The sequence below is a fragment of the Colletes latitarsis genome, chromosome 8, assembly GCF_051014445.1.
Source record: "Colletes latitarsis isolate SP2378_abdomen chromosome 8, iyColLati1, whole genome shotgun sequence".
In the NCBI taxonomy this organism is placed as follows: domain Eukaryota; kingdom Metazoa; phylum Arthropoda; class Insecta; order Hymenoptera; family Colletidae; genus Colletes; species Colletes latitarsis.
Genome location: NC_135141.1, coordinates 7,200,917 through 7,217,077, shown reverse-complemented (window position 1 = coordinate 7,217,077; position 16,161 = coordinate 7,200,917). Strand labels below are relative to the sequence as shown.

Sequence of the window (16,161 nt, the reverse complement as noted above, 5' to 3'; positions counted from 1 at the left end):
CTTTTCACTGTCACTGAACTGCACCTTGAATCCGGCTCGAAGGACCAATCTGAACCGTCTTATCAATCGCAATTTTTATTAAAGTGAATTGTAAGGTCACTTCCGCGAATTCCGCGACGATTTAATAGGACGGAAGGATTGTGAGAGACCTTATCGAACATAATCTAGTTTTATTAATAAATACAACAAGTAACTTAACACAATAAAATAACAAGTACGGAATTTTGAGTCGATATGTTACACTAATCGTGGTTTTCGAGAGAAGAAGTAAGTGCGCGGAGTCCGTCCATGGTATATATACGGAGATTCCGGTTGGAAGGGGAGTCAAAATTTGGGGGTGTCTTCTAACGGAGAATCCGCCTCCGTGCTTGTATGTTATATATATTTTTTCCCCAAGCCTTGGTTGCCAAGGTTTGACCCTGGGCTGGCCTCGGTACAGTCGGAAATGACGGTCGAACCCAGGTGGTGACCACCGGTGGAGACGTACGCAATAAAGTCGTAGGTTCGCTAGATTTGTAAATCATGCTTACAAGACCGTAAGAAACGTAAAGGAGAAAGTTTCTGCGATTTCCAAAAATAATTTTAAAAAAGGGGGCTGCTGCGACATCGACTGACATACGAGTTTATTGCTGGTACGTGCTTCTAAATAATGTGGACTTTGCCAAATAATGGGGACCTTTCCGAGGCTGGAGGCTCGGAACTGGACATTGTTCTCCTTCTTACTATTTTATGTCATATGTTCTTCTTCTGCGAAAAGCGTAACTTTTTTTCAAGGTGTTTTAGATTACACTGAACATGTGCAAAACGTATACAATGCATTCGTGGACGAACACACGCAAAAAAAACACAACCTCTGCAAAACGTATAACATTGCATTTGCGGACACAGATTTCTGTAATATATCGCGAGCATCACCGAGAGCATCATCGGGAATGGTGATTCTTTTGTAATATATCGTGTGCATCACTATACACATTAACACAAAAGACGACAGTATGGATCATCAAGAGCAGGAGCTGTACGAGCAAGCCGCTCAATTAAGGTCGATGGAAGAATACAATTTATGGGAACATCGATTTGGCGAATATCTCAATTCGTTGGAGGAACGAAGCCGAATCAAGAGACTACGACTCTTAATCGGTGAAAAACAATCATTTATTGCTCGTATCGCTAGATTAGAAAGTCTAAAAGATTCGACACGCAATCGATTTGTACATGTGGGTGCTGAACATAGTGCAAGACTCAGATGGCATGAAATTGATACGGCTTTCGTTAACCGTATATTGACCGGTGCGGTGATAAATTCTAACCACATAGAGCCTCGCAATTTTCTCGAAGATGCGAGGGACATTGTAGTCGATCATGTGCGGAACATTGTGCTGAAACATGATAGTGTAAAAATGAATACTATACTTAACGGTGAATTTGTGGTTGGTAACAAATGTGCAAACAAAAGTGTTAACACGAAAAACTGTGAACTTTTTCACTTGTCTGACCTACGCGAATGGTACGATTTACGTGTCATCGAACCCATTCTAGCATCCATAGACGAGTTTCAGGAACGCGATAGTGGGTGGGCGCTGTCGCGTATACTGAATTTAATTGTTAATGTAAATAAATATATGCCGATGCATGCAGGACGTGCCATACAATTACCGCGAGAGATACGACTAAAGAAAGCAGTGATCAATGTATGCTCGACGGACAATGCATGTTTTGCGTGGTCGGTGGTGGCCGCTCTGTATCCAGCCGAAAGTCGCGTATCTCTGGCATCATCATATCCTCATTATATAACAGTGTTAAACATCCAGGATATTGAATTTCCAATGACATTGAACCAAATTAAAAAGTTTGAACATATCAACAACATCTCCATCAATGTATATACCATTGAGAATAAGAAGGTGTTACCAATACGAGTCACTGATAAGAAGATGGAGAGGCATGTCAATTTGTTGTATTTATAAGGAGCAAACGACGTGGGACATTTCGCATGGAGTAAGAACTTATCTCGCCTCGTATCCACCCAATTGAGTAAACATAATGGCAGGAAATACTTTTGTGATAGGTATGCATATAATAAATCTTTTTAAATATCTTATGTTAGATAAAAATTATGTCTCTTATTGCAGATGCTTACACTACTTTAGCTCGAATGAGAAGCTCACACCATGGATTGTGAGAAGATGAACGATTGCGCAATCATATTGCCAAATGATGATTGCAGTAAGTGGCTCAGCTTCAGCAACTACAACAGGAAAGAGCGTGTTCCGTTTATCGTGTATGCCGATCTGGAATGCATCCTGGAGAAAACGGATACTGATCGAGAAGCGTCAAGATACATGTACCGGCATCATCAAGTATTTAGCGTGGGATATTATGTGCGGTGCTCGTACGACGACTCGTTATCTACGTTTCAATGTCGTCGCGATCCCGATTGCGTATCATGGTTTGTGAGACAACTTCAAGATTTGTCACATCGTGTAAAGTCCATTTTATCGATCAATGTACCCATGGAAAATTTATCAGCTGAACAATTACGAAATTTTAATACGGCAACACACTGTCATATATGCGAAACACCGTTTACGCGAGATGATAAGCGGGTACGCGATCATTGCCACTTAACCGGTCGATACAGAGGTCCTGCACATTCAAATCACAATCTAAATTATAAAGACGCGTTTGCGATCCCTATAGTCTTTCACAATTTATCCGTTTATGATTCACATTTTATTATCAAGGAGATAGCCACAGCATTTGCGGGTGATGTCACTGTATTGCCGATAACAAAAGAGAAGTACATTTCATTTACAAAATACGTTGAAAACGCGAATGAAGAATCAAACTCGCGCAAGCGCATAAAATTGCAATTCATCGATTCATTTAAATTTTTAAATACAAGTCTCGAGAAATTGGTATCTTTTCTTAGTAAAGATAAACTTGAAATTACACGATCCGAGTTTCAAAAATTATCTGCGGAAGATTTTGATTTATTGACGCGAAAAGGGGTGTTTTCGTACGAGTACATTGACTGTGTCGAAAAGTTGGACCAATCATGTTTACCATCACGCAATTCATTTTACAGTTCCTTAACTGGCGATACAGTATCCGAAAACGACTACGCACACGCTGTCAACGTGTGGAAGCGATTCTCCATTGAAACGCTCGGCGAGTATAGCGATTTGTATTTGAAGACGGATGTCTTGCTGTTGGCTGATATTTTTGAAAATATTCGCAATAGTTGCATCGCAAGTTATGGACTCGACCCCGCGCACTATTATACTTTGCCTGGTTTTACGTGGGATGCCATGCTGAAGCATACACGTATCAATTTCGAACTTCTTACCGATATCGACATGGTTCTATTTATCGAACGTGGTATACGTGGTGGTTTGAGTCAATGTTCCAGCAGACGCGCGCGAGCCAACAACAAGTACATGCAGTCGCACGATCCATCGCAACCGTCGTCATATTTAATGTATTTCGATGTAAATAATTTGTACGGCTGGGCAATGTGTCAACTATTACCATATGCCAATTTTCAGTGGGCCAACAACAAAGATGTAGATGTAATGGCCGTAGCGTTAGACTCATCGACGGGGTATATTTTGGTAATCGACCTGGAGTATCCGCAACATCTGCATGATTCGCACACTGACCTACCGTTCTGCCCAACACATGATAAACCATCTGGCAAGCGCCAGGAGAAGCTCCTCGCGACTTTATACGATAAGAAATGTTACGTAATACACTATCGCAATCTGCAGCAATGTATTCGTCACGGCCTTCGCGTAACTGAAGTTCACCGCATATTACAGTTTTCCCAATCCCCATGGCTTCGCGATTATATCGAACTAAATACAAAGTTCAGAACTCTTGCTACAAACGATTTTGAGAAAAATTTATATAAGTTAATGAATAATGTAGTGTTTGGCAAAACCATGGAGAACGTGCGCAATCATGTAGATGTAAAATTAGTAATGAAATGGGGAGGGAGATATGGTGCAGACGCACTGATCGCTAAGCCAAATTTCCACAGTCGCAGCATATTTTCGGAAAACCTAGTTGCGATCGAACTGCATAAATTGTTCGTAAAATTTAACAAACCAATCTATGTGGGTATGTGTATACTAGATATATCTAAGATTTGTTTGTATGAATTCCATCACGATTACATGTTACCCACACATAGGCATAAATGTAAAATTATGTACACCGATACAGACAGTCTAATCTACTACATCGAGTGTGACGATATTTATGAACTTATGATACGCGATATTACCCGCTTTGACGCGAGCGATTATCCCACAGATAATCGATATGGTATTCCGCTTACTAATAAGAAGATACCAGGTTTAATGAAAGATGAAAATAATGGTGCGATTATGACCGAATTTGTTGGATTGAGAGCGAAGATGTATGCCATACAAGTCGATGGTAAGAAAGATACGAAAAAGGTGAAAGGTATCAAGAGTAATGTTGTAGCGCGAACTATAACATTTGATGATTATGTGCAATGTCTGATGGGTGTGGTTGAAAAGATTTGTCACCAATCGTGTATAAGATCCATGTTGCATGAAGTGTACACGATATCAGAAACAAAAATTGCTTTGAGTCCATACGATGACAAACGATATATCGTACCATATTCAACCAAGACGCTGCCATGGGGGCGTTATAAAATACCGCTTTAGACATACCAGTATACATATGTTTGTAACACCATAAAAGATCCAAGAACGCAAAGTTTGCAGAATGCTGTGGGAGAAGCTGAAGGCATGCAATTCTACTAATGTTGGCAGATACGAGCGAGTACCACTGCCATTCCTAAGAAGACCAAGTCCTCCCCCACCTGAGTAATGCACTATATAAAGAGTTGTACGTCCAGTTCATACCATTTATAGCCGAAGTGATTTTATAAATTTTTTACATAAAAAAATAAAAAAATTTGTTTAACAATGGTAGCAGACAAGTGGGTCGAAGGTATGTAAAGCAGATATAATTTTTATCACATTAGTTTGTATCATATTTTAACAATCTCAATTACAAAATATAATATTCTAATATGAACATTCTCGCCCCCACACAGCAAGAGTTAGCGCAGATGGTGCTCGCCCATATGCGGAGGTTGTCTTACTTTCTGTAAGATATAATATTATTAACAAGAGACATTGCTTATGGGGAGGCAAGTACTATAGGCGGAGGCGGGAGCCATGGCGAATTTGCAAGGAATGCCTAGACGCACTGTCAAGTTATGAAAGTATAGAATATGACAAAGAGCCAACCCATATTTTGGCAATGTCATCATTGTTTGATGACCGTTACAATATATTATATTGTAGCAAATGCAGCACCCAAATATATAAACTCGCCGATCCGCTACACTGTATGGGGTGTGTTGCGGCAATTCAAAAAATCCCACTCTATAAAATTTCGAGGCAGGCGATAATAATTTGCGATGACTTATATTAATAATTTTTGTATTTTTATTCATTTTTTCATTATATATTTTTATTTATATTTTTACGTAATTTTTATATTTCTTATTCATTTTCAATATATATATATTTTTTATTTATATTTTTATGTAATTTTTATATTTTTTATTCATTTCATTATATATATTTTTTATTCATATTTCTATTTATTTTTTTATGTATGTAATTATAGTATGTAATAAAACAATTTATATATACATGGTATCATATTCAGTATCTCTACACATCTCCCTCACCCCAATTTGTTATTAATTTTACATTAGGAGAAGTTCACAGTAAAAAAAAAAAAAAAAAAATATTATTTCTGGTATTTCAACCACTCGCTGTATAATTTGTTAGTGAATATGGATCGATAATGGCATGGTGAGACAACGGCATAGCGTGGCGTGTAGATTGTCGGTTGTTCGGGCAAGATGTCGAATGTGCGAGTCGAGTCGTGTGTGCCTTAGCGAATCCGCGTCGATACAGCGGCGGTCAGTTATTGTAGTTTATATTGATAAATAGATATTATTATTATTCTACGTGTTCGGTGGTGTTTTATATCCCGATCCGCGGACATTCTGACATAATTTAAATACATTTTGTAAAACACAAGTCTTTTCATGGTTGTTGGATTACAATGTATTAGCACAATCGAGATTTTTCAAACACTTGATATCTTCGTAATCGACATCAATGGTTTTAGATTTATTCTAAAGTTCATAATTTTTATAAAAAGATACATTTATTTCCAGTATTTCAACCACCATTAACTAGTATGTAAGTTCATAATTTTATAAAAAGATAGTTATATCCAGTATTTCAACCATCATTAACAAGTACATGATTTCAAAAGCTTACAAAAACATTAAAAGATTTTTTAGACATATTCTGAAAGTTCATAATTTTATAAAATTGCTAGGAAGGAAGGGATGGGGAAATTAGATGTATTTTTTAAATGACATAAATTGATTCAAAAAGATACATTTATTTCCAATATTTTAACCATCAATTGTATAATTTAAATACATTTTGCAAATCAAAAAAGGTACATTTATTTCTGATATTTTAACCACCAATTGTATAATTTAAATACATTTTGCATAGCGCATGTCTTTTTATGGTTACCACATCGTCATGTGTTTGCACAATCAAGATTTTTTAAGCATTCAATATCATCATAATCAACATCGATGTTCTCAGCATTAATATGTTCAGCCACCATGCTGGTTAACCAATCCCGCTTTTGAAGCCCTTTTACATATACGATTGGGTTTGACTCATCTACTATAGCCGATGTAATAAGCGTTTTGGCCATGCTGTAGGGTATAAAGCCATCGCCCCACGACAGTCCATGATGATTCTTTGTCACCTAAGTAGCTCGTGATTTATCGGACGCAGATAATAAACACCATGGATATGGACTTTGGAAGATATAATGCGCTAGAATGCTTCCTTTTTTCAGCACTGCCACTTCCTTTACAACAAACTCTGTGTCGCTAACGAATCCTTGTATGTCGACAAATGTTGGTACCATCATGAAAATATCTTTGAAACTATGCTGCAATGCGATGTGTCCGCCTGTTACATATATTACAAACATTGCTGATGTTACAGTTTATGTAATCTTGCGCACAACGTTGGACAGTGGACAGTATTCGACAACGCGATCATGCAAAATAAGACAATACGCGGTAGTATTTGCTATCAAATTCTATTCGCACATCTATGGTAGCGCTCTCGATTGATTCGATCTGTCTCGAACAATCGATGACTACAAACGGTCCATATAACGAAAAGTTCTCCCTGTTGCAAAGCGTTTCGTAGTAGTCATATCCGTAATAAGCTTTACGAAAACGCGCATACATATCAAAAAGAATAGCATATCTGTTTTTATCAAAATCAAGATTCAAGTCATCATATGGATAAAAGTCAGAGTTTAGATACAGTTTCACATTGGTCAAGTTACATTCATCGAAATTGCTTGCATCTTTAGACATGTTGTTCTTCCGACCAGTCTGCAGCGCAAAAATGACGTATCGCGGCTTCTCCAGCTGAGTTACAGTTTTAACAGCCCATGAATGTTTTGTTGTACTTTGCAATAATGGGTACTCGTACAGGTCCCACGAACGAAAACTCATGCTTAGGTATTGTTCGCTTTCCAAAATCCGCAACATCGATAGTTTATTCGTATCATTCAGTATAATGCGCGGCATTCGCCACTGTATCTTTGGCAATTCGATCTCCGGCTCCAGCGCGGAATTTGCAATGATGCAGTTGTTATCATTGCGAGCGCGTATAAGGATGAGTTCACGTCGAGCGTTGACTACTATACGCTTGTAATCTTCGCAAAACCCCAACAGCATATTGAGCGATACACAAAAGTTAAAGCAACCTGTCGGCATGTTTGATTGTGCGGCCCATCCAGCATTCCGTAAAATTAACGATTTGTCATATGTTGAGGACACAAATGTTTTGATGGTACTTGTTATCCCAACGTTTCTGTTACGATCGATCTCCACACCATTAAGTTCATATCGAATTTCATCAAACATAAACGCAACACAATTATTTCCGAGGAATGCATCCAACTCATTGTTTGGCTTCTTTACTATGAATCTTCTTTCAACGTATCGAATGCTCTCACATGGTATAAATCCTGCTGTTGTATAGGTATTCGTATCTCATCGTTGTGTCCAAACGTTGTGTTGGCGTATGGGTTGTACGTGTGAGTCTCAATCTTGACAATGCGATCGTCAAAGATCGGTTCGCTTCCAATGTTTAAGATATTAGCCATTTCGTACAACAAAACTCAACGATTTCAGAAATTCAACATTCGATGCAGTAAGTTTTGTGGGTGATCGCATTGTCCTCTCGCCTGATGGTTTTAGACAGTCAATATTCGATACAGTGTGGTGTGCAAGCGATTGAATTGTCTTCTCTTTATTTTCACGCGTCGTCTGTTTCACTTGCTCCCCATCGTTCAGCACAAGCATCTCCCACTATAGTCGTTGTCTCCGCACATGCAGTCGAACGGTGATCTGTTCCCCTCGAAAATCGAGCAGTTGATCGTCTTGATTCACAACGCGAATCGTCAAATCCGAAATGCTTCGTGCAGTAATCGGAAGGTAAATGATCTGTGGTGGTCTTTCCGATATCTTATATCCTGGTGGAACGGTAGGCGAAAACTCATGTATCGTGTGCGCACACTTGTTGTTGCTGTAAGCAGCAGCTGTCACGTTGCATTCAATGCGAATGATATTTACATTCATCATATCGATTGATGCATCCGATTCGTGCCATTTTCGTGGTTGTAGCACCCGATTCGTTGAAAACCCCAGCAACGAGCCAATAGTATTGGGTTTGGTAAAATTTATGCTATAATTACACTTGATTTCGCTCGTCATTGTATTGTTGTTAGCTCTAAGCATCAAGGGCAGGTTCCCTTCATTATCCCATGAAAGCAATCGTTGCAAATACACGTGAATGTCGTCCAGCTCATAAGATCCCTCGGGAATAATGATTTCCCTATCATCATTATTGTAGTAAAATTTATTATTTGACAAATTTACATTCGGTATTGTGTAATATGTCTCAAAGTCCATAAGACCGAGTTCGTAATCACCATTGCTCAAATCGAAGGCTAGAAAATAGCTTACTGCGAGAATACTACTTTGCCCGGTGAGCGTTAGCGTCAGCGACATGTTCCAACGGATACTGGAGTTAAAGCGTACAATGATTGTCCTTAAATTGATTGTCAACTGTCAGCAGAAACTGTAAACACAGCTGTCCACAATTGATTTGATTATAGCGCTGATAAGGCATGTGATTATACTCGATTACACTATTCTTCAAATATTGTATCAGTTCCCTCGGTGGTTGAAGGTTGCCAAAACTATCAAAATATATGGCGCATGTTCCCCGTTTTGCATATGCCACCCAATGAGTACCTGGTCCCTCAAAGTATCCAAATTTACGAGTCCGCTCTCATTCCTGCGTATCCCATCCTTCGGTAAAGTATCCCGCATAAAAATACACCTGAAATATGGAATACGCATACGCTTCCCCAGTTGCTCCAGTTGTAAGTTTGTGGTTACGCCTTCAGGCATTGTTTAAAGATTGCATAATGCCGAGCGATTATTCTCGGCCGCAATTACCGTTAATCCTGTTAACGTACAATTCGAAGGAGATTATCTCTAATAGGATTTGTATAGGAAGCAGTGATAGAAAAACGCGTGTATTACCAGTTTTTCTGGCATCGGTAACGGCTCATTACCTTCGATTCGAGTGTGCCAACGGTGTTGATGACGTCAGTATCGTGAGAGAGTAGCGCGCAAATAATTAGACAAAGATAGACTGCCGAAAATTTAGACAGCGCCGCGGAACGATTAATTAGAGTACCACGGCAACGTCTTCGGCTGTCAATCCGTACAGTCTCACAACGACTTCTGAAGAAGACACATCGGCTCCCGATCGTGTCCGAACAGATTTCGAGCGAATCTCGAGAGTGAAATTCTCGAGATAAAGCTAGCAGACGATTATTGAATAAAGGGTGCAACGAGTCGATGTTCAGTCTGGTGCGGGTCCTCTGATTGACCTCGCACAGCTGAGAATTCATTAAAACTCAAACTAGCATTCATTAATTTTAGACTTTGCTTATCAAACGAGTCGACTCTCGATTCGAATAAAAGCATTCAGGAGTTTCGTTCGGGAAAGTCCCAAACAAGCTCAATTTCTATTTTCTGTCTAGTTTGGAAGGTTCGAGAATACACCAATAAGGTGCTCGACCCCCCTCGTGCAGTATTATTTTGTCGTTTCAAGCGTATAAACGTTTGAAACACAGAGAAGTGGGCGAATACCGTTCAAACTTCTCTGTGATTGTCGTTCGGCTTAGGAGACACCGAAGGGAGGCACCTACGTGGTGAACCTCCAGGTGGGCTCACTGGAGTCAGGTCAGCGTCCACTTCGGACGCTTGACTTTCGGTCTTCGATTCCTTCCCTCTACAGACCCCGCCGGTGTAACGCTTAGAGGAGCACCTGTGCGGAGAGGTTAAGGATTCGCGGGTCAGGCCCCCACGTAGTTCAAATACTGTCACGAATCACATCGAGTGGTGCATTCGTGCAGTGAACCACGTGCAGTCGGGCTTCGCAGTGCAATTCTCGACCAACAAGTCATCTGTTGGAACGTTAAAGAGAAGCCGCAGATCGACGGTCGTGCCGTTGTACTGCAGTGCGACTCGACGCACAGACTCCGTGGGCATACTCACGGGATCAGTGCATTTGGAGCCTTACAACCACCACTTGTATCCCCGTCCACTAGACAATCGACTCAGTTCGGCGTCGAAAGGAAATTTAATTCTTTTCACGCCAAATATTAAATACAGTCCACTTGCGAGCTCGTATATTACGAGCGAGCGAAATTCTCCGCTCCTATACATTCGAATATCGAAGCCAGGAGCGTGAGGACACACACGCGGCGAATATATGTGTAACGTGTTTACGTGTCTAACACATTGCCGTGTTTTTCTGTTCACAGAACCTTGGCCTACCTCAACGTCTCGATTCCGACGCAGGATTAGCAACGTTATTACTTGCATCGTTAAATAAGATTTTTCTTGGTTTCTGATTGTTTATTTCATTTTTATTTTTATAATAAACAGTTTTTTTTTAAAAAGAAAATCTTACACATTCTCAATCACTTCCCACAATAAAGATCCGATCCCTCTATCCGGACTTCGTCGTTAGAAGCATCAGCTTTTTAACAGGCATTCTAATTTTGACGTTTTTTTTTCTCTTTGAGATAAAGTCCGTGACCTTCCATGGCGAGATTATAACGTTTCATTTCTCTAAGCTGACGCTGCATTGCCTTCTTATCGTTCACGACCTTCGCGACTCCTGCCGCCCCTCCGACCAATGAGCCGAGAACCCCCAATAATGGCAAAATCGGTAGGATACCACCATGTTTCGCTGTTGAAAGTATTCGCTTCTTCGCGGCACTCTTTTTTTTCTTTTTCAAACCCATACCGAATTTTGTTTTGGCCTTCATAGTCGCCCAAACGGTTGTAGCAGCAGCCTTTCCCCGAGACTGGCATCTCTCGCGGTAATGCGTTCTCGCGCTTTTGCTGCTAGGATGTTGTCAGCCACGTGTCGTTTTACGAGATCGTTATTTTGCGAATACGCTATATCATGCTCGCGGCATGCAACGTCCTGCGGATTGATACCTTGATCTCCTCGCGCCAAACGTTTCTCTAAATGTGTCCGGGACCACAAAAGTAATAACCTGAAATATGTAACTCAATCAGAAGTGCGTTTATAGCGCGATTTAATAGGCATTTTCCAATTTTTGCTGACATTCGCCACAGTTGTTTATCAATGGCGGTGGACTGTCAATGTGTGTTCTATTGACTCGACAGGTTATATTTGAATACTGATCGTTTCAGCTCTATGCATCGCTGTAAATAGACCAGCCCCATCACGAAAGTATCTTCATTTGTATAATGCCGATAAAATATGCAGTTCGTACGCCAATCACCTATGATCAAAGTGACTAATGTAGACAAAAAGACACAGTCTGAGAAAGAGGTACGCAAACATGGAAATATGCTGCCGACCTGTATACGTGGTATCATCTGCGGTCCATCAAATTGTGGCAAAACGAACGTGTTCATTACTTTATTAGAAAGTCCGCACGGTGTTCGTTTCGAAAACGTATACGTGTACTCGAAATCGTTGCAACACCGAAATATCGATATGTAGAAAATATATTCTCATCGATAGATGAAATTGGTTATTTTACATTTTCGAATAACAGCGATGTCGTTCCGCCGAGCGATGCACTTCCGAATTCCATTTTTATCTTTGCTGATGTGGCATGTAATAAGCAAAACGCGGTAAGAGAATACTTTGCAATGGGTAGGCACTCGGACGTTGACTGTTTCTATCTTTGTCGGACATATGCGAAGATACCGAAGCATCCGATACGCGACAACGCGAACCTGCTGATCATGTTCAAACAGGATGGTACAAATCTGAAACATGTGTACAACGATCATGTTAATACTCACATGTCATTTGAGAATTTCTGCAAATTGTGTACCGCTTGCTGGCAAGAAAAATGTGGATTTGTAGTGATTGACAAAGATAGTGCATTATGGAATGGTCGCTATAGAAAAGGAATTAGTGACTTTGCAATAACCGTAACATGACCAGTTATTTCCAATACGTTGACAAAGCAGTGTTCCAACATGAGCAGCAATATTGAAGATTGTGAAAGAATAGCGAAACAGATTGCAAGAACGAGCGATTTGATTCGCAAAAAGTATCGTGAATTGAAAACTGGTATAATTGAAGAAGAGATTTCGCTGGAAAAATACTTTAAGCTTGTTACTGACCCGCTGAAGACAATTGTCGACAACGCGTTAAAAAATTATGATCTACACAATAATACAGATATCGGAAGCGAACCATTGTCCACTCCGAATATCAAGGAATCGGATAAAACACGATCAAATTACTAGTTAAATCTTTCGAAAACATCAAAACTAAAAAAAACCAAGGTTAAGCAGTTTACTCGATATGAATCCGATGACCTCTACACCAACCTCTACACCGATTAAGGCTGTACCAAGAATAAAAACCTCAGCAAGATTAAGCAGTTTACTTGATATGAATCCGATGATCTCTATACCGATTAAAACAGTACCAACAACCGAAAGCTTAGCAAACGAAGATGTTTTTGAAAGTCCAAAAAGCAGTTCCTTGACGTCTCTTCGAAGTCGGTTGTAAACGTCGGAAGGTGAAGAAACATTGCGGAATCACCTAGGTCCGCTGAGTCAAAAATACATCGCGCCTGTATTACGCGGAGACGTAGAGGTTGGTATGGAACATGTGTATGGTGTTTATCTCGACAATGATGGACCGATGCTCGGTAATAAACATGTTGACGTGGACAATGCCGATAACATAATTATCGATGGTATACCATATTCTGGTACACTCGGCCTTTATGAATTGATATTTAAGAAAATTCCAGATAACGACATTTATACTGAGGCTGATGAACGCAAATATAGGGACATACTGCTGACAACGAGTGCGCATAAGTACAAGCATGATTCGTATGGTAAAACATTAGGCAACAAAGGATGCAAGTATAACTACGTAATCAAACCTTTATTGAAAGATAGAAAAGTTGGAAAGGGCGTACCAAGCTCGATGTCATTAACCAGCAACAAGATTGATTACGTTCACTGGAATGATCCTAACGAACTCGTAGATCGGCATCGATTGCTCGAGGCTTCGCGTCAAGCTGGTCACAATGCTCACAACAATGAGATGTCATCGATTATCGAGGAACTACGCGAGACAGATCTCATTATAAATTAAGCTGCACTTTGGCGATACAGTCAATCATTATCAAAATGCCAATCAACATGTTTGGGTCATCGTTTGGAACAATGGAATCATACTATCGCTGAAATCGAATAGTGAAAAATTATGTGCGCCACAACGCTCTTTGTATTGTTGGTGCCGAATATGATGCAAAGTCGCGCAAGATTCGCCGAGTAGCATCGCCTGTAGAAGATGACGATCCTATCAAGAAGCTATACTTACAAGAAAACATAACAATTATAAAAAATCGACAAGACGAATTCGACAAGAAGATGATCATGTTTCAAGATTACGTTCAAAGCTTGAAAGATCAGCTGAATCAATTGGAGAGGGATATTACCGACTTCCAAAATCAAATGCATCAACAGCCTGAAGGTTAGGACGTGGGGACGAGGTGGGGATGTTAGAACGTTGGGACGTTGGGACGTCGGGACGATGGGACGTTGAGGACGTTGGGACGTTGGGACAATGTGATGTCGAACGTCGATTTGATGTTTGATAAGACGTGTACATTAGGTCTTCGCGTCAGTGGCGACTCATACATGGCTGAGAGGAAAACCCCTAGTATCGAGAAACAGTGTCTTGTGGAACAATTGCATGCACAGGCGAGAAGGGTTTTTCCCCGAAGACGCGTCATAGTACATGGGTACGACGACCTATGGCAAGCAGACATGGTCGAGATGCGACCTTACACACGGTATAACAAAGGCTTCCATTACATACTCACTGTTATCGATGTGTTGAGTAAGCATGCGTGGGCTAAACCCCTTAAAACCAAGAATGGAAGTGAAGTTTCTACGGCGATTGAGAAGATAATCCGACACAGTGGAAGGCATCCGAAAAATCTACAGACCGACAAAGAAAAGGAATTTTACAACACAAATGTGCAAAAACTTTTGTCAAAATACACCATTAATCATTATTCAACGTATTCGGTGATGAAGACGTCAGTCGTCGAGCGGTTCAATCAAAAACGATATGTGGAAACTGTTTACGCTTAATGGAAATTATAAATGGATCGACTCGCTGCAGCATTTCGTATCAAATTACAACGCGCGAAGGCATCGAAGTATCGGTGTGCGGCCAATTGATGTTACACCTACAAACGCCGCTATGCTCTTAACAACGGTGTATAATCACGTAATGATTGCCGCTCCAGCACGATTCAAAGTTGGAGATGCGGTACGTGTGAGCAAATTTAAGACAATTTTTAAAAAAAGTTACACACCGAATAGGAGCACTGAAATATTTACAATCGCCAAGGTACAGAAAACTAATCCCGCAACGCATCTGCTGAAAGATGTTTATGAAAATCGAATCGCCAGAGGATTCTATGAACACGAGTTACAACATGTTGCTAATTCCGATGTGTATCTGGTTGAAAAAGTATTGCGTAAGAACGGGAACAGTGTCTACGTAAAATGGCTAGGACTCAATAACTCGCACAATTCGTGGATCCATAAAAGTAATGTTTTGTAATATGAAGCTTTAATAAATATAGCATATTTTAAATTATTAAAAAGGCATCTAATTTCTTTTCCCCGGTCATGATGCTCGCGATATATTACAGAAATTTGTGTTTGCAAATGCAATGTCATACGTTTTGCAGAAGAACACGTGACATAAAAATTCCTCCCCCCACTATCCGCCACAAAAAAATTACTATTTAGCATGTGTTTAAGGTAACCTAAAATGCAATTAAATATATCATTTTATTAAAATAGTCAAAGAAAACTAATTTCTTTCCCCACCTCCTCTTTACCGACCTCTGATAATTACCTTTTCTTTTTTTTACCAGAGACATTTAAATACATTCCCCTTCTCTTTTACCGACATCTGGCAATTAACTTTTTCTTTTTTACTAACTTCTAGTAATTACCAACCATTGATTCTAATTACCGGCCGTTGATACTGATTACCAACTGTTGATACTGATTACCGACCCTCAACCCACGCAACCGCCTGGCAGACCCCCCGGCAGCCCTCTCAGAGGGCCACGGCTTAAAACACTCCTCACTCACCTACTTGCACCATATAATTGCGCGTTATTCGAATATTCTAACACGATTTCAGAAAGGGATGCTGCCCGCCACTTGGTCCATTGCTGTAATTGATGGCGATTTCCGGTATTCCATCGCTGCCAAAAATGCTGTAATACTCTTTGGATGTACTCGTAACGATTAAGTTTATTGTCTGGGATCTGTCGAACATCGGTGACAGGAAGTGCATTCAACGTATCACCAATAAGGAAATGACCCAGCGTCAATAAAGATAGGTCAGTGGGATC

At 40.1% G+C, this 16,161-nt stretch overlaps 1 protein-coding gene across 1 annotated transcript; it reads left to right on the top strand.

Annotated features, from left to right (window-relative positions):
• Window positions 1-1,586: 1,586 nt before the first annotated feature.
• On the top strand, window positions 1,587-12,688 carry LOC143344570 (uncharacterized). Its single transcript, XM_076770739.1, is given in 5 exon segments — window positions 1,587-2,068; window positions 2,133-2,170; window positions 2,173-2,555; window positions 3,549-3,746; window positions 12,446-12,688. Coding segments are annotated over 5 exon segments (1,308 nt in total). The 5' UTR covers window positions 1,587-1,622.
• Window positions 12,689-16,161: the final 3,473 nt, after the last annotated feature.